The sequence below is a fragment of the Propithecus coquereli genome, unplaced genomic scaffold (assembly GCF_000956105.1).
Source record: "Propithecus coquereli isolate 6110/MARCELLA unplaced genomic scaffold, Pcoq_1.0 Scaffold222, whole genome shotgun sequence".
Lineage (NCBI taxonomy): Eukaryota > Metazoa > Chordata > Mammalia > Primates > Indriidae > Propithecus > Propithecus coquereli.
Window position 1 is genome coordinate 1,971,175 of NW_012147412.1, and position 18,923 is coordinate 1,990,097.

An 18,923-nucleotide genomic window follows, 5' to 3' on the forward strand; every position below is an offset into this window, starting at 1 on the left:
TGCTCTGCCCTCACGGAGCTGGGTTGCAGGCCAAATGAGATGGTGAGGGTGATGACCCCGAGAGAATGGTAGAGGGTGTATTGGTTTCAGGCCCTCCCCGGTGGTTCCTGTGCTTGCTATAACTGCCAGAAAGGAGCCAGCTTGCCTGTGTGGTGCTTGGAGGCATTCGATGGGATTGGACCATGGCATTGAGAAGGGAAACAGTCCCAAGAGGGACAACAGGAAATGAGATGAGAGCTTGTAGTATCTGTCCATTAGTTCAGGTGCTGGTGACAACTGTATTTGAAGATCAGGATATTTCTGATAGTCATGTCATACCACACTGGGAAGCCCAGTTGTTGGCTCATATGTCCCCTGATTTCAGGAGTAGTTTCTTTTACATCTTTATATTTCACCACATTGCCAAATTGCGTGGCTTTCAAATTCTTGACTGCAAACCCTAGTAAGCAATACATTTTCTAGTATGACCCTGTACCTACACCTATATGCATATGCGGATACCTACACACACATAATTAAAACAAAAGTTTTATGGGACAGCATTTACTTTTAAATGTGTGATGCAGTTTGCAATCTTCTGTTCTTTTCTGGGAGGGAAGGAAGCTGGTGTTGGATTTCCCAAGTGCTTTCACCGTCCACTAGGTCATGACCTACAGTCGAAGAAAGCTGCCCAAGAAGGGTGCTTTGCTGCTAGAGGCAAATAAGTAATTGGCTAAAGCTTCACCCAGTCCCTAAAAAGATTTAAAGTAGCCATTCAGTAAACATGAACTGATGTAATGAGTGAGACCTGTTTGATATAAACAGTTTGTCAGACTGCTGCCTTTTGAATAATCCTCAACAAATTGCTCAACGTGGATTATGGCTGCCCCATATCTGTTAATACTTTTCATATGGGAAATGTTTAATAAGTATTTGGTTGAACCGAATAGAGTAAACATAGCTTTTCTGGTAGAGCAAACGAACATGGAAAATCCTTTTGAGTTATGGAATTTACAGCTTGGGCAGGGCCTTGGAAAGTGCATACACAGCTGCCTCATCTCAGGGTTGTCAGGTGTGGCTAGAGAAGGTGTGCAGTTGAAGGCAGAGCCAAGAGTCCACCAGGGTCTCCTGCTTCCTACTCCAGGGTGCTGCCCCTCAAGCTGGGAGGTGTGGCAGGTGTGACCTCCAGACCATAGGAGGTCTTGTGAACTAAACTGCTGTATCTCAAAGTACAGGAAGAGACACCCAAGATGATTTAGGTAGCTTGTGAACATGGCCTTAAATAACATTGAACTCTTAGTCAAAATAATTTTTAAAAAGGTTTTTTAATTTCTCTTCTATTAATAATTCTGATTATGTCAAGGAGAAAGTCTCACTGGGTGCTAGTAATTCTGTAACATTTGTGAATTCCTTTTCACAAAGAAAGGGCAGGCCCAGAGTCTTTGAGTAGGAACTGGACCTAGCTAAAATTTAATATTATTTTGATTTGGCATGATGTGTATTGTTCTTGTCTATTTATGACATACGACAGTGGTTTTCCAATTGTGGTTCAGATATAAAGCTTCTTTTGAAGATATACTTTATAGTAAAAAAAAAAAAAGAGTATTTTTTAAAAGGACATGTTAAATAACTTATAATAAAAGTGATAGATAGTAAGTATGGGAAAAGCCAGAAGGGTTGGTACTGAAATATCTGAAATGTGTAAAACAATGGCCTTGACAAACCCCAATTGCCTTTTTAGTGACTTCGGTTTCAAGATGAGTGAAGATTTGTCATTAGAGGTTTGTGTTCCAGATCCGGAATTTACTGGGAAGTCATACTCCCCTCCCGTGCCTTGTCCTGTGGGTTCTACTTACAGGAGAACCAGAGGGTAGGTATCACGAAAGTTGCCATGTCAGGTTCACAGGGGATCGGCATATGGAGAAAGAGAACATAGAGGACCACCTGGCTTTCTTTTATACTATAAATTCTAGAATTCCAAGTTTTCAGGTTGCAAGTAGTTTGGGCAACGTTTAAAAGTATGATGTCTGCAAACTGTTTTACCTCCAGTGAGAAAAAAATTGCAAGCCTGTGTCTCTGTAACTCTGGGAGTATCTTAAATCATCCACTGCAGTGGGGAAATATCTTCAGAGTTTATTAAAGAGATACTTAAAAATCTTGCCCAGGACAGTACTCTAAATTGTTTGGGCCTGCCTGGTCTAATTATGAGCAGAAGTGGCTCAGGACGACTAAACGTCCTCCTCTTAGTTCTATAGGGAAGTGGATGATGCAATCTGTTGTCCATGGGCAGGAAACATGCCCCCACCTGGGATGCCTTCAAGACTGTTCTTTGATGTTTCTGACCTCTTGCTCTTGGGGTGGGTGTGACAGCTACCGGAAGATTTCTGGGGACACTTGTAGCGGAGGAGATGTTGAGGCACGACTGGAAGGAGAACTGGTGCCCTGTCCCCTGGCAGGTAAGAGAGGTGGTTTCTACTCTTTGACTCCTGAGGTACCACTGAAGCATTGTCATGATCCCACCCGTGGCCAGGCTTGTGGCTCTTCTTAGTGGAGAAAAATAATGGCAATTACAGGCATCACAGAGTTTCTTTTTTCCCCCTAAGCTTGGTATCCAAACTGCATTTATATATAGCCTTACCCCTTTATAGAAATGGAAAATATTTTGCGTCAGCTCAATTTTTTGAGGGAAATCCCTTTGTTCGTTGAAAAATACCAGCATTCGTTGGGGCAGAGCGGTGCCCATAAGCTTTTGTGTGTTCCTTAATCTGTTTGTCAAAGTTGAATATAAAGAGACTCCCTAGGAAGTAGTTAAGTGGTCTATCTTAATTTTATAATAATAGTAGTAATTATAACTAATAACATACTATACTGTGTTATTGATGAGGGCTATAGTATTATAACTAATACTATAATAATAATAGTAATTGTAATAGTAATTATCACTAATATTTTAATGGAATTTTATAGATTTCAATGTACTTTTCCGTGTGTTGCCAATTTAATCCTTTCAACAACGCAGTGAAACAGATATTATCAACTTTTATTTTTAACATGAGGGAGCATGTTCAGAGGAGAGGGTTTAATAACTTAAGGTCACACATCTAGTAAGTAACGAAGTTAAAATTCAGACTCTAAGCCCCATTCTCTTCATTGGACATTGCCCAGATGGTAAATATAATAAGTGTCATTCTCATTATTTTAGATGGTCATTATGGATGCTAATTAAGAAAAACGTCTTTGGAGTGATTATACATGCTATAGAGGTATAGCATGTTCTAAAACACATTTTAAGTTGATTTAGGGGTGATGTAACGTGTTGGGGTATTTGTAATATAGACATGAACTTATGATACTTTAAAAAGTAGGCGATCTCTGGGCCTCTTTTTTTCTTCACTCTGTTTCCAGTTCTTATTCATTTAGAGCTTCTTTATTGCCTCTGAGCCCCTCCTCCTGCTCACCCCTCTTGGTGGAGGCAAAAGACCGGAGCTGACTCCATCAGCCGTGGTGGTGTCGTCTAATGGGGCGGCCGTAAGCGCCAGATGAATCGTGAAAGAAGCGTCGTCTCCGCAGGCAGGGCAGGGCGGCCCTCTCGTTTGCTCACTGCTGCCAGCTTGCCCGGTGTTTTTCATGCTAAGCTCATTAGTCCCTTAATTTAATCTTCCATCATTACCAGCGTAATTAACATACCTCACTGTGGAGACTTAAAAAGAACCACCACTTCAGCAGATTCCTACAAATGAGCAGATAATATTCAAATATTTCCCTCACAAGAGCTGTTATTGATGGGGCTTGAGTTAGTAGGGTTTGAGTGATTGCTCTTAAGGGGCTGGAGTACATACTTTTGTAATAAATATTTCTGAAGATAATTCAGCAAGGGACAAAACAGTTTGTTTAAAGCCATCTAAACTGGCAGGAAAGCTATTTTCTCTTCTAATAGGAGAGGACAGAACAGGGAATGAAGTGGAAAAATCTCATTTCATTGTAGGCTACCTCCTAAATGTAAAAGAGAAAAAAAAACTCACGGAATAGGAGGTGGGGGTGTACCTGGAGAGAAAAAGATGGTTTCGTAGGACTAATGGGAACCGTAACATCTTTGCAAAGATGAGGTAATCTGGGCATCTGGAAGAGTTTTTAAAATGCAGTAATTTTTCTTCCTTTATGATTACTGTAACAACACACATCTTTAGGCTGTGCTCATGTATAGCTGGGATCAGCCAACAGTTGTTCCTTTTCTAGGTTAAGTGTTGCACACTGAAACACTGCCTCCTGCTCTGTGCCTAATCCCAAAGCAAGTATTTCTGGCCCCGGGTTCTACTGTAAGGGCATTGGTTTCTGAGAAGGAAGAAACCCAAAGTAGCAGAGTGAGGTTGATAGATGCTGGAGAGAGATGGGGGCAAAGGTCACGCTGTGACTGCGGCTGTCACATGCCCCACGTCTCGACTGCCCCTCCCTGGGAATTACAGTGGGAAGGTTTTCTGGACAACCAAAAGCAGAGGTTAGTTATCATGTGGTTTGAAATGAGATGAAGCCAAAGGAAAAGAAGGCAAACTTACCTTATTAAAAATTCTAGGTGGATTTATTTGTTGATGTATTATCTATACCTCTGGTCCCCAACCCCCAGGCTGTGGATTGGTACTGGGCTGTGATCTGTTAGGGACCGGGCTGCAGAGCTCTGCTGACCACCCCTACCCCCAGCCCCCCAGCAACCCTCCCTCCCTTCCCCCATCTGTGGAAAATTGTCTTCCATGAAACTGGTCCCTGGTGCCAAAAAGGTTGGGGACTGCTGATGTGTAGTGAAGCTGTATAAAGAAGGTGGCTAGTGCATGTTAACTGACTGAATGGAACGGGGTGGGGGGGTGCTGGGTGATCCAGGTATATAGTAGCAAAGGGTACTTTTCAGATTTGTATCTTGCTCCCATATGCAACGTGCCGTCCAAATGGATGCTTTAGACACAGATGCTGATATACTGCTCATCTCCACTCCTGGGGAAAAGCCTGAGTGTTTTCCAGGGTTTTCCCCAAGTGGAAAAGAGAAAGCACGGGCTCTTCTTGTTACTTGTTGTCTGACATTAGGCAAGTCTCTTAAGCACTCTGGGCCTGTATTTCTAAGTCTTAAAAAATGGCAACATTACCATGTATATCCTAAGAGGCAGCACAGTATAGTGGTTAAAGCAGAGACTCTGGATGTAGAGTGCCTGGCTTCAGCTTGGCTCTGCCACTTGCTGGTTATGTGACCATGGGTGAGTTACTTAACCTCTCTGGTCTCAGTTTTCTCTTTATAAAATTGGGTTAATAATAGTCCTACCATCATGCAGTTGTTATGAGGATTAATCGGTGCCTGGTACATAGTAAATACATTGTGTAAGTATTTGTTAAGTGGAAACAGTCTTTATGATGATTATATTGTGAAACATTTTGTCGATAGTCAAGAACAAATGTATTATTATTGTTTTGAAAATCTAATAGGTTGATATAATTGCCATATGGCACTGTGAACAAAATATGAGTGAGAGAGCAAGTGGATTAGAAAGCTTAGTTACAAGGCCTCAGTGATGAATGGTCTCCAGTCAACAGGATTATGGTGCTGCGTGATACAGTCATATGACAAGGGAGAACATGGTGATTGGTCCAATCATGTTGGCAGGTGTGACTTTGAAGACTTTTAAGCTGAGCTCTGAAGTATGGGCGTTGAAGCATGCATATTGGGAGATTTAGATTAAAAAATAAATGTAACAAGTGAAACACTTGCAGACAAAGAAACAGATCCACTGGCGTTTCAGTAACTTGCCCAAGGCAGAAATGTGAGTCCATCACACGCCTTCTGAGTCTTGACTCCTACATTCTTTCACTTGATCCACGCTACTTGCCAGTGGGTTTGATGTCTGTGTGTCAGGGAAAAATAGGTCAGACATGCCAGGACCTCTGTAGCATCCCCTGGGTCCGACCTCCCGTTGTTTTGTGTGTCTGGCAGAGGAGAACGAGTTCATCCTGTACAGCATGCGGAAGTCTATCCACCGCTATGACCTGGCCTCAGGAGCCACGGAGCAGTTGCCTGTTTCTGGGCTGCGGGCAGCAGTGTCCCTGGACTTTGACTATGAGCGCAATTGCCTGTATTGGTCTGACCTGGCCTTGGACATCATCCAGGTGAGTCAGCCCTTGGTCCCGTCCTGGGGGTGTGCCTTGTGACTGCCCCGTCCCAATAAGCTTCATGCAGAAGGGTCTATGGAAATGGGTAGTTAGAGGTTTGTAAGTGGTGACTCTCAGGGCTGACATAAAACTTCACAGTTTTCTGCGTTAGTATTTTTCTTTCCCTGCTTTCCTCTGTCCATATAGGAAGGATAAAGGAAGCCCCAAATCCACAGACCTGCTTGTAAGTAAGGTCTCACTTTTCATGCCCCGAATGTGTTGGGACTAACAATGTAGGATTATTAGTCACCCCCTATTGTGCCAACTGCCTCTTTAAGCATCTTTCTTCTCAAATTATGCTGTAGTAACACTTGACTTATCCATTGTTCATGTAATTATCCACTTCAGCCGTTCTGAACCCAGATAAGAACCAGGGAGCAAGCATTAAAGATCCCTGGACAGGCCAGATAGCCATATGCTCAAATCCATGCATTTTAAAGGAGAGCTGTTTGATTTTTATTCATTGTCTACTTAATCCTTTTAGAAGAGCAATTCCAAGTTTTATCTAGACTTCCAACCCAATAGAAATTTTACAGTGTCTGGGTATTTGGGGAGGCTCGGTAGGGGATGGCAGTGACCATTGAGCATAGCTGTCCCAACAACAGCACCTGATGGCCAAGAGCCTCACGGGAAGAAAGGGTATAAAAGCAGACAGAAGAACTTAAAAATCACAGCAATCTGGTTTCATTTGTCTTAAAAGCAAACAGACTCATACATCTCAGAAATTTCCAACCTCATTATTGTGATACACCATAGTTTAGTAACCAGTGTTCATCGTGATAATGTGGAATAATATATACGGTTACATTCTGTTTAATTGTTCTGTTTGAAAAAGGAAACCACAATACGTTTTTAAAATGCCTTTATTAAAACCTGGCTTCACGTATCTGGAAAGTCAACTAACATGAAACATCTCATCCTTTGCCTGTGCTGCCAGCTGAGTAGAGGTTTACCCCCCATGGGACTGACTGGGCAGGAGGCCATTTGAACATTTCATAGCATTTATTATTTATTTTTCTCTCTTCAGCGCCTCTGTTTGAATGGGAGCACAGGGCAAGAGGTGATCATCAGTTCTGGCCTGGAGACTGTAGAAGCTTTGGCTTTTGAACCCCTCAGCCAGTTACTGTACTGGGTGGACGCTGGTTTTAAAAAGATTGAGGTACGTGTGTTCCTAGTCACGGGAGCAGGTGGGGCGCCCGGGCTTTGAGCCAGGTTTGACACAGAGATGGGAGCCCATGTATCAAATTGCTGTGGACATTTCCTGAGGATTTCCACAGAATGGACCCGCAGAGCCTCTGGAGAAGGGAGAACAAGGGAAAGTCTCAGCGTGACCCTTCACTGCCATGAAGGGCCCACATGAAAACAGGATGCCAGAATCTGTCGGAGAATTTTTTAAGACACCTAAAAGTTTATATTTTGGCTAGCAGAGGCATAGTGTAATAACAGTAGTGATAATAATACTCTGGCATTATCATAATGCTATAACAATAATAGTGTAGTATTATTGTAGTCGGTTAGAGTAATAATGACAGTATCATTATCATTATTATTGTTATTAATCCCCACTTGACATCTATGCCACTTAGTTACCTAGTAACCTCTCCTGCTCTGTATACCCACGGCAACGTGAGGGTAACGAATGGCCTCTGAACTAACAAAACCGTCGTCTCGAGGAACGTAGGTACACTGAACTCCGGCCGAGGGCACGGCCTCAGCACCCCTTTATCCTGCACGTGGAGGTGTGGCATGCAGGTTAAGGGGCAGCACGGTGGAAACAGGGACACACAGGGAGACAAGAGGAGTTGCAAGACAAAAGGCACAGACCTGAGAGACAGACCTGGGTTCAGGGTTCACTCCGCTAGCTCAGTGACAGGGGGCAAGGTCCTTATGCTCTCAGTGTCTTCATGTGCAAGGTGAAGATTCGTCTATTCCCTTGCGTGAGACATGCCGGTGTGGTTTTGGGTCCTGAGGATGCAGCGCTGGGCGAGACATACAAGTTCCTGTTCTGATGGAGCTCACATTTAAGTGGAGGAAGCAAATAATAAAGAAATCAGTTCTGTTGGTAATAAGGGCTGCGAAGAATGTAAAGCAGGGCAATGTGGTCGTGCCATAGGATGTGGAGCAACATTAGAAAGGCACCAGAGAGGTGTCTTGAGGATATGCTGTCTGAGCTGAGCCCTGCCAGGGGGGAGGATAATTTAGTGTCCACCTCACATGGACGCTAACAGATGAACACGATGAGCGGTGCCCAGCACCTCCTACGCATTGCCTTGGTGGTCTCATTACTGCTCTCTCTCCTTTCTTCGTTGTGTGTGGCAGCACTTTGCTAGGGGCTAGGAGGATGCAGGTGGGGCATAGGGTCTGTCCTTCCACAGGCTTGTGGGGCAACCACTGTACAACTCAAATACTGTTTATGCAGAGTGGTGTGAGTGAGTCAATGATCAGAGCCACTGATGCTTATTGATCGAGGTGGATCAGAAGAGTTAGAAAGGAGGTGGGCCTGAAAGTGAGTTTCGAAGGAAAGTTCCGACTTGATGAGAGCAAGCAGTGGAGCGGACAGGCCCAGGAAGGGATGTGGCAAGAGCAGACAGGAGGGAATGTGATCGGGCTTGGAGAACCACGAGATGACCAACCCAGCAGAAATGGAGGAGAGAAAATGAGACCCACATCTGGACACCCCACAGCAAAAAGAGGACACACGGATTTGTTTGTGGGCAATGGAGAGCCATTGGTGGCTTTGGAATGTGGACTAATGTGGGTGCATTAAATAAGTAAATGCTTAAGTCCTTATCTGAGTACTTTTCTTATTGAGTGCTTACTCTGTACAGATAGATCATCATGTCCCAGGAACTGGGGGCACACGTGGTTCTGGCTCCTCTGTCAGACCATGACATTGTCACATGAGCCAGAGGGAAGAACAACTCGTTCTGACTGGTAATCAGGGCTCATTTCCCAGATCAGTCTGGTGGGGGAATCAGAAACGCATAGAGGGGTGTCTGTAGACAGAAGCTGAGTAGGAGCCTTTGACAAGGTGGGCCTTTTAAGGAGCCCAGATCCACCCCGCCTTCCCCTTCTGTTTTTGTCAGGTAGCTAATCCAGATGGCGACTTCCGACTCACAATCGTCAATTCCTCTGTGCTCGATCGGCCCAGGGCTCTGGTCCTCGTGCCCCAAGAAGGGTAAGTGTAGCCCCAAGTGGAAATCAGCATTATGTCAAATGCCGCAACAATAGACTCTCATGAAAACACAAATGGCTGGACAAAAACTCTGTTTCTCATGACTGTGGTTGAAATAATCTATTAACTGAGATTTTTGAAACCATAGCTTAGTCGTCACAGTTAGGTAACTCCATTCGCTTTTTGTTAGCAAGCGTCAGAATCTCTGTAGGCATCCAGATGTCTTGCATCTGTGGGGTGTTTCTCTAGAAAGGTGATGTTAAAAGAGGATCTTTGTAGACATAGGCAGGCCTGCCTGGATGTTGTGAGGACTCTTGAGTTTCATGCATGGTGCAAACATGTAATTCATTCCATCTTTCCCCTGCTTCCTTAGTGTATGTAGGTTTTCCTATAATCAGTATGCATTTGGCAAATGCAAAGGTGCTTTTTATTAAATCATTACCTGAAGGAAACAGAACTAAGAGGAAAATTCTGGATTAGCCTTTCTTCTCTCATAGCATTTATGATTGAGAATTAACACTATTTTTTAAAAGAAAATTCTAAAACTAGTGTATGTACTTGATTGAAAATATTTAGAGATAACAGAAGTTTATGAAATGAAAAGTATTTTTCCTTTGTTCTCATTCTTAACCCTCACCCTGACATTTCCTCAGTGTAATCATTGCCAGTAATTTGTTGCATATCATTCACTATTGCTTTTACTCACATCCTGGTATTATCCTTAAGACACACATACAGCAAATAGAATCATAGTATATTTACTATTCGGTACCTTTAAAAAAAATACTTAGTACGTATTGACGATAGTTTTATGTGACCACATACAGATTTTTAGGTTTCATAGTATTTTGTTGTATGCACCATAATGTAGCACTTTCTCTACAGATTAACGTTAAGGTTGATATACATATATATACATTTCTTTGTACATTATCTTTGCATATTATCTTTGCGTAATTGGATTCTATCCATAGATAAATTCCAGTAGAGGGATTTCTGGGTCAAGGAATTAAGTGGTTTCAACTATTACAATTATAGATTATTATTAAATATAATAATGCTGCAATAACTGGCCTTATTGTTCTAGAGGGATTTCTTACCTTTTTGGAGGAGTATTTGAGCTCCCTTTCCTCTAGTTTTTATGGGACGTGCGTTCTGTCTCCATTTTGACCAGGGTGATGTTCTGGACGGACTGGGGAGACCTGAAGCCTGGGATTTATCGGAGTGACATGGATGGTTCTGCTGTATATCGTCTTGTGTCCGAGGATGTGAAGTGGCCCAACGGCATCTCCGTGGACGACCAGTGGATCTACTGGACGGATGCCTACCTGGACTGCATTGAGCGGATCACTTTCAGCGGCCAGCGGCGCTCGGTCATCCTGGATAACCTCCCACACCCCTATGCCATCGCTGTCTTTAAGGTGAGCCCATTTGTGGCCACTGTCAGGCGTTCTGCTAGAGTTGGTGAAGAGCACCTGAGGACAAGAACCTGTCATCTCTGGGCTTTTGCAGAGATGCTGTCTTACATTTAAAAAAGAGCTCATTTGAAGGAATGCCAGGGGCGCCGGGGTTCACGTTTCCAAAGGTTAAAAGTGAAGGTTACTTTCCATGACCATTCTTGTCCTGCCCTTCAGTGCCAGGAGCCTCATTTGGGGGCTTGGTGTCTTCATCTCTTGCGGAGTTTGCTCACTGCATTCCCCCATGACTTCAGGTGAGCTCTGCACTACCTATGAGGCCTTGCAGTTCTCTTTTGACACTAGAGAACAGAATGGCTCTTCTCAACACTGGGAAGCAGATTTCAAACTGAGGGGACTGGGCTTGTGGTCAAACTCGAATGCTTATCAGATAGTTGCTTTTGGGCGTTTCCTTCTGTGTGGATATCTGGTAAAGTTCAGATAAAATCAGTGACTCTTGCATTTAAGTGGACTCTTGATCAGGTCGATCATGCAGCCAATAAATGGTGGTTGTCTCCTGCGCACATGGGAGCTCTTGTCCCTACAGAGAGACCAGAATAAAGAACTGAAGAGCTGGACTAACAGGCAAAGGTTTTCTTTTTAGAATGAAATCTACTGGGATGACTGGACACAACTTAGCATATTCCGAGCTTCCAAATACAGCGGGGCCCAGATGGAGATTCTGGCCAGCCAGCTCACGGGGTTGATGGACATGAAGATTTTCTACAAGGGGAAGAACACTGGTAAGGCAGAGTCTCCTCCTTTGTCTCTGCAGAGTTGATCTCAAGAAAGGGGCTGTGTGTGGGCAATCTCCGCTCGGAGCAGGATCTGGCAGCCTGCGTCTTTGTTGTCACGACAACGTGCACATTATTTAATTTCTTCCTAATGACATCTTAATTTCTTTTCTGACGATACACAAACAGCTGGAAGACAGCATGTTTTTTGCTGCCTAGAGTGTTGGTGCTTGGTGGGTAATTACACCCTCCTCCTGCCCTTGGCCCCTTACTGATTGGTGGTGTGGCTTCTGTTGCAGCTGGGAGCGTCCCAGCATGTGCTTAATCCGCGTTTGGCACACTTACAGGGAGCGACGCCGTGCTGAGTGCTGAGACAGTTGTTGCTTCCTCGCAGGGCTCCCTTCTTGTTCTGCAGCTGTGCAGATGACCTATTGCTTGTTGAACGTACCTACCTCTGTTGCAGTGGTGTGTGTAGTGATGTGTTGCTTTATTTAATTTTCCCTACCGTGAAACTCTAAACCCCATGAAGGAGGAGAGTATGTCTTTTATTTTTCCTCAACAATCCACCAGTGTTTAGAACTTAGTAGGTGTTCAGTTCATATTTGTTGAAAGAAGGGATGAAAAGGGAGGGGGAAGAGTTGCAATGGGTGTAAACAGTAGTTGTCTTAGAGATCTGTTGGGTGAGGCTTCAAGAACTGCCATGAGGCTTTGATCTGCAGGGCCTAGAGTCTCAGACTATTTGGTAGAGAGTCCTTAATCCTTCCTTGACTGTCCTATACCTTCCTTATCTCCCAACCATACTGTTCATTCTAAAGGGGAAAGATCAGTGTATTCCCAAGAAGAATAGTCCCTTTAAGAATTTCCCTCTTTATCTCAGCAGGATTAAATAGCATCCCGGGTCTGCTGACTCTCCTTTATTGACAAACTCTGCTAGGTTTCCTGTTTTGAACTAGAATGTTGATATTGTTTTGTGGCTTTTGGCTGACCTTGTGCTAAGAGAAAATTGACAGGGGAAATAATACAGTTATAGATCTCATCGTTATCCCTTTGGGACCACAAAGATCGCATGAGAACGCCCTTACAAAACTGTAAAGTGTCTTACAAATACAAGTCTGTATTGTTATGTCTTCACAACTGACCTGTGAGGCAGGGAGGGCTCATATTATGATCCATGGTTTATAGATTAGGAAATTAAATCTTAGATATTAATTAGCTTCCCCAAAGTGCCCTGACTAGTTTAGGAGCTTGGCTTTTGTTGCAGCTCTGGCACTATATGGAGAAGTCACATTCTTTCTTAGACGAGGCGCCTGTTTTAACACATTGACTGCCACACTAGAAAAAAAATTTTTTTCCTTGGGGCCATGGTGTTTTGTTACAAAAATAGAATAAAAACTTTGAAAACAAAATAATCCTTTCTAATTTAATGAAAAATGAAATTTACTGACTTCTATTCATTTAATCCATGTTTTTAGAATACATTTTTCAATATTAATTATAACAATAAGATCATCAACAAGTAAGGTTTTCATGAACCAACTGCAGGGTTTTGCCCAGGTTTTGCTTTATGAGGCCCTGGGCTCAAAACTAGCGTGAGTTAAATACAACTCACGTGGCAGTTAATGTGTTAAAATGGGGAGAGATGAAGGGATCTTGCTTCTTAGCTCCAGTGACTAAAATCTCGGGGCCTCTGTTGATGGCGGACACTTGCTCCATGTGATCTGCCTTGCTGGCTGGCAGAGTGGATTTCCAGCCTTTCTCTAGGTTACCACCCAGTGCACAAGAGCAGGTCTTCATTTTCACAAGTGCTTGTAAGCATGCGTTTGTGCACACAGCAGCTTCTCAAACACCGTGTTCAGATGAAGCTGGTGGTCCCTAGGTTCCCACTCGCTGGTCTTGGTGGGCCACTTCATCCCAACAGCTTGAGCACAGCTGACCTGCAGTCATGCCCGTGACCAGGGAGCAGTGGGGAGGGAATTTGTGGTCTGAGCATGTGCCATACATGGTGGCCTGGTGCTGGACAGACAAGCCTGCGAGTCTCACCTGGGGTGTGGTGTCCCCTTCATGCCTCAAGGAGTTGCTTTCATTTAAACTAGCCAGAGTAATTCTGGGGATTGAAGTGGGGTCTGGGTAGAGGAAAGGCTGGTTTAAAAGGGAAATGTGTGCCGGCAGGTAGAACACAGACTCGGATCTGTGCAGAGTCAGTTGTGACTGTCCCTTTGGCCCAGGGCCAGTACCGCCTCACTTTGCTCCTTTCTCCATTTGCCTTTGGGATTCTCTCTTACTCTCCTTTGGTTGTGAGCAAGAGACCTCCTGTCGCCGAACACAGGGCCAGAGAAGCAAGTTTGTCATCTCTCAGGCCAGTTTGGGTTCAATGAAAGCTTTTGCTCTGGTGTCTGGTTGTCAGTACTGCCTGTATACACTGCGTGTCTATGACCTTCAACTTGTTTGCTCTAACCTGCCTGCAGTTTTGGACACTGAGAGGGTCCTGCGAATCCACAGTGCATACTGGCAACCCCTGATGGCAGTCAGGCTTTATTATTTTTGTTGACTGCTCCTAACACATTCAAGACTCTCTGCAGCAGTTCCCCTTATCTGTAATTTCTCTTTCCATGGTTCTAGTTCCCTGCAGTCAACCACTGTTTGAAAATAATATCAATAAATAGAAAAGTACAGAAATTATCAATTACTAACTTTTGAATTAGTGTGCCATTCTGAGTAACATGATGAAATTTTCGGCCACTCTACTCTGTCCCATGGAGGACACGAATCATCCCTTTGACCAGCAGATCACGCTGTCTACTCTACCCACGTCGTAGCCATCTCGCTCACCAGATCGACTGCCCCGATATCACAGTGCTTGTGTTCAGGTCACCCTTATTTTTCTTCATAATAGCCCCAAAACTCAAGAGTAGTGAGGCTGACAGTTCAGATATGCCGAAGAGAAGCCAGAAAGTGCATCCTTTTGTTTTTTTCTTTTTCTTTTTTTGAGACAGAGTCTCACTCTGTTGCCCAGGCTAGAGTGTCGTTGCATCAGCCTAGCTCACAGCAACCTCAAACTCCTGGGCTCAAGGGATCCTCCTGCCTCAGCCTCCCAAATAGCTAGGACTACAGGCATGCGCCACCATGCCCAGCTAATTTTTTCTATATATATTTTTAGTTGTCCAGATAATTTCTTTCTATTTTTAGTAGAGACGGAGTCTCGCTCTTGTTCAGGCTGATCTTGAACTCCTGACCTTGAGGGATCCTCCCGCCTCAGCCTCCCAGGGTGCTAGGATTACAGGTGTGAGCCACCGCGCCCGGCCTAGAAAGTGCATCCTTTAAGTGAAAAGATAAAAGTTCTCGACTTAATAAGGAAAGGAAAAAAATCCTATGCTAAGGTTGTGAAAATCTGCTATAAGAATAAATCTTCTATTTGTGAAATTATGAAGAGGGAAAGAGAAATTCATGCATGTCATCTATAGTGTTTGGTACTAGCTGTGATTTCAGGCCATCAGCTGTGGGTCTTGGAATGTACCCCCCGCAGACAAGGGGGGACCACTGTATTAGCCAAGTTGTAAAAGAAAAATAATAATAACTACATTTATTGAGGGGTTGCTGTGTCATAAGCACCACAGTAATGTGCTTTGTGGGCTTGTGTAACCTCACTTAGTCTTCCCAAAGACTTCCATGTATACTATTAATATTTCTACTTTATAACAAGAACGTAAAAGTCAGGTTTAGTAACTTGTCTATGTCACACTTTTAGGGAGTGGCAATAATTTGAACTATGGCCTAGTTGACTTTAAAGCTTGAACTTCAATAAAAACTACTAGTTTCTGCTCTCTCTGTGTTCTGTTGTTGGACTAGCAGAGCCCTGGTAATATGACAGCAATTTAGAAGCACTGTGCTAGATTTTGATTGATGCCAGTTTGTAATAAAAATTTTGTTCACTTGGAACATTTATATCAGTTTGTGGTATTTGGTTATAAATGGGTACATTTTTTGTTTTTATACCTGGCTGATTTTTAAGTAATATTTTTGGGATTTATTCTTTGTCAAAAGTATTTTTCCTTTAAAGAGGTTACTTTGTAAGATTATCAATGTATTCAATTGCTCCTGCAATGGCTTTAGTCTTTTGGAGCTTTGGAATTCTCCTTCAGAGCCTGCAGTAAGTACATGCTTTTAAATATATATAATGAGGGCAAATATTTATTATTTGGAGTGTATTTGATTTTGATAATTGTCAAGCGTATAGACACTTCAGTGAGATAATTACATTTTTGGCTCCTAAACTGGTTCTGGAAGAATTTTCCAAAGAGGAAATCTAAAAATTTGTTCTGAATATGCCCAGCGAAGCCGTCATGGGCCTAAGTGTTTGTTCTTGTAAGGGAGCATCTTTGTAGATGATAGCTGTCACTTGTCCACTCTTCACCTTGGGATGATGGTCTTTACATTGCCTGCCTCCCCAACCCAAGATGATTGGCATCCTGGATAAAGGGTCTGTGGCTGTCATGGGAATTCTGCTGAATTCTCCTTCCATCCTCTTCCATGTTCTCTCTGATGTAGCGCTCCCATTTCTGTTCTGTGGCTTCGTACCAGCCTGGACACTCCTGCTCTGCCTACCTCTTGTAATGAGTTGGTTGGCTTGGTTTGGGATTTGCTCCTGGATACTGCATCTCAGGCAGTTTTGTTCATCTTTGGCTAGATCAGCCTCCTGAAATATGACACCCCATTTTGAGTTCTGTACTCTTAGCTCTTGTCTGTTTGGGTAGGAACATTTGCTCTGCATATGAAAATGTTAGTCACGTTACTTCACAGACATAATCCTTGTGAAAAATATGATCCCGTGATTGAGTATTTTTAACTAACATCATATTTTATTGTTGTTCAATATCTTGGAACATTGAGTGATATGTTGTCCTTTGAATATAAAGTACATTTTCCACATCCTTTTTTGGGTGGTTTTTCATTAGTGGTGGCTCTGTGTCAATTCCACCTTCCCTCTTGTAGCCAGTGGCTTGTACATTTGAGCTAAAGGAGCAGTCTGTGCCCACGACTAATCAGGGTGAACCGCGGTCTGGGACTTCTGCTCTCGTCAACTGGTTAATCCACTCTGGTAATCAAGTCATTATAGTTTGATGGAGTCGTTTGCTGAACCTTTTTGAATGTTTCATCACATGGACTTCTCTTCCTTATCTATTTAATAATGCCTCTTACTCTCTTTTCCTTGGCATCACAATAACATTATTGAGATAGCATTGTGATTTTCATGTTTTATTTGCAATGTCAGTTAATAACCGATGAGGCGCCCGCACACCCAAAGCTACTGGGTGTATCATCACCCATAGCAATAACGGTTGTCCTCGGTGAACCCTGTTTTCCGGCCTGCAGGCCAGGATGGGCGTGACTGATCTGAAAACTTGGCTGGATGGAAATATTTTTTGCATATTATTCTGGTGGGGGGAGGTTGTCTCTGTCCATGAGATGGCACAACTGAAGAATTAGCAGTTGAGTTTTATCAAAGCTTTTATGTTTATTTTTCCCATTTTTGTGATTAATAGTCACAAGCAAAAGAAAACACAGACATTTCACAATTTCTGTGGCTTTTCTGTGACTGCATAGTTGTGTCTTGTTTCCAGTTGTTACAAAATGATTTATGCACCCTCCTACCCCATATCCCAGGAAAGATGCAGGGGATGGGAAAACACCTTTGCCATCTTCGCCCATCCACAAAGCCTCTCTCAAGAGTGCAGTGATGGATTTTATCGACTGTATCTGGCACTCTCTTTGGCATGCTGAGCCAGAGAAAAGACTGGCAGTAGTGGCTGGATCAGCGTGAACCGGTCCTCGTGTGGATCCGTTGCCTGACGGTGGCTAGTGGGTACCGTGGTTGGCTCCTCATTTAGCACCTCACCTGTGCCCTGGCACAACGGAGTTGAGAAAGGGAGCCTGGATTTTTGTCCTGCCCCACCATTACCCAGGTATTCTAATTTTGGGTCTTAAGGAACAGAAACCCACTCAAGCTAGATCAAGTGAAAAGTGTTATTGAAAAATAAAGGGAGATAGCAAGGAACCCAAAGGTGGAAGTCTAGGTGAACCATAGGGGACCTGGACTAGCAATGGCAAGGCCACCTTTTCTCTCTTGCTGAGTCCCTGGTGTCATCCTCTCTTCCCTCCATAAGTCTCCTTTAGTCTCCTAACTCTGCAAATTGACCTTGTCTGCATACCCCAGGGTTTGTTTCTGCACAGCTTTGACTTCCGCCAGGTTTTGGCTTGTGATTCGCCACCTTTGCCACCCACCCTCTGTGACCCTTTCCCCAGCTCTAGCTCCTTAGTCTCTGTCTTCTCTTTCAGTAACCCAATTCCAGAATTCCCAGGAGGAACATCCGATGCCTAGTTTGGCTCCGGGTCTGATCTAGCTGGGGTTAGACCATGGCTGTGTGGGTCAGGCCCTTGCTCAGGGCACCAAGCAAGCAGAGGTTGTCAGCACGGCAGGTGCCCCAAAGTTTGCCTCTTGACCCTTCTGAGCTTCCCGTTGTCACGTCCACAAGACGAGGAGGGTGCAGTGGGTCTCATTCTTCCACTCAGGGCCTCCCTTGTGGCATGTGTTAACCCATCACCTCCTGCTGTTTGTCTTCTCTCCAGGAAGCAATGCCTGTGTGCCCAGGCCATGCAGCCTGCTGTGCCTGCCCAAGGCCAACGACAGTAAAAGCTGCAGGTGTCCAGAGGGTGTGTCCAGCAGTGTGCTCCCTTCCGGGGACCTGATGTGTGACTGCCCTCAGGGCTATCAGCTGAAGAACAACACCTGTGTCAAAGAAGGTACATCCCTTTTTCTTTTCTGCCCATCATCCTCTCCCCCTCCTTCCTTCCATCCCTCCTCCCTCCCAGTGCTCTCTGTTTCCCAACTTTTTCTGTGTTGTTGGAAAAAGTCCAAAGTAAAAGTCAGATCCACCGGATACGTGCAAGAATCCTGGTTTGGGTTCTGGGCCTCAGTCGGAACAGGCCTAGGCTGTTCATTTAAAAATAACAGCTGTGCTTTTGGTTTTATGTCGGATGACATGGGCTTTATTCAGGGCCCACCTTCCTTTTCTTTTGCTGCTGCTGCTCCTCCTTATCCCTCACTTCTTAGGTTCTCCATGTTCTCTTGCTTCGTGTGAGTTGGACCAACCTGACTTGGAACAATAGCTAGTGTGACTCCTTCACAGTTGACTTACTCACACCTAGCAGTCATCCTTCTTCTCGCCCCAGCCCAGCCCAGCCCCAAATACCCTGAACGTCCAGACCAGTGTCTGCAAAGGGATTTGAGTCTTGACGTCCAAACTGTGACCAAGTGGCTGTAACAGCCTCACGCCTACTCCTCTTTTGAATTTGAATGTACGGATTTAAATTTTTTTCCCTCTGAAAACCTATGTGATT

General features: G+C 44.0%; 1 protein-coding gene across 1 annotated transcript in view; it reads left to right on the plus strand.

The window, feature by feature from the left end:
- Positions 1-18,923, plus strand: part of SORL1 (sortilin-related receptor, L(DLR class) A repeats containing) — a 165,151-nt gene that overhangs the window by 87,270 nt on the left and 58,958 nt on the right. Inside the window, exons 15-22 of the mRNA XM_012644914.1 lie at positions 1,721-1,849; positions 2,350-2,435; positions 5,951-6,123; positions 7,193-7,324; positions 9,252-9,343; positions 10,515-10,761; positions 11,399-11,537; positions 18,153-18,326. Of these exons, the coding sequence (XP_012500368.1) occupies positions 1,721-1,849; positions 2,350-2,435; positions 5,951-6,123; positions 7,193-7,324; positions 9,252-9,343; positions 10,515-10,761; positions 11,399-11,537; positions 18,153-18,326 (1,172 nt within the window). The remainder of the gene's footprint in view (positions 1-1,720; positions 1,850-2,349; positions 2,436-5,950; positions 6,124-7,192; positions 7,325-9,251; positions 9,344-10,514; positions 10,762-11,398; positions 11,538-18,152; positions 18,327-18,923) is intronic.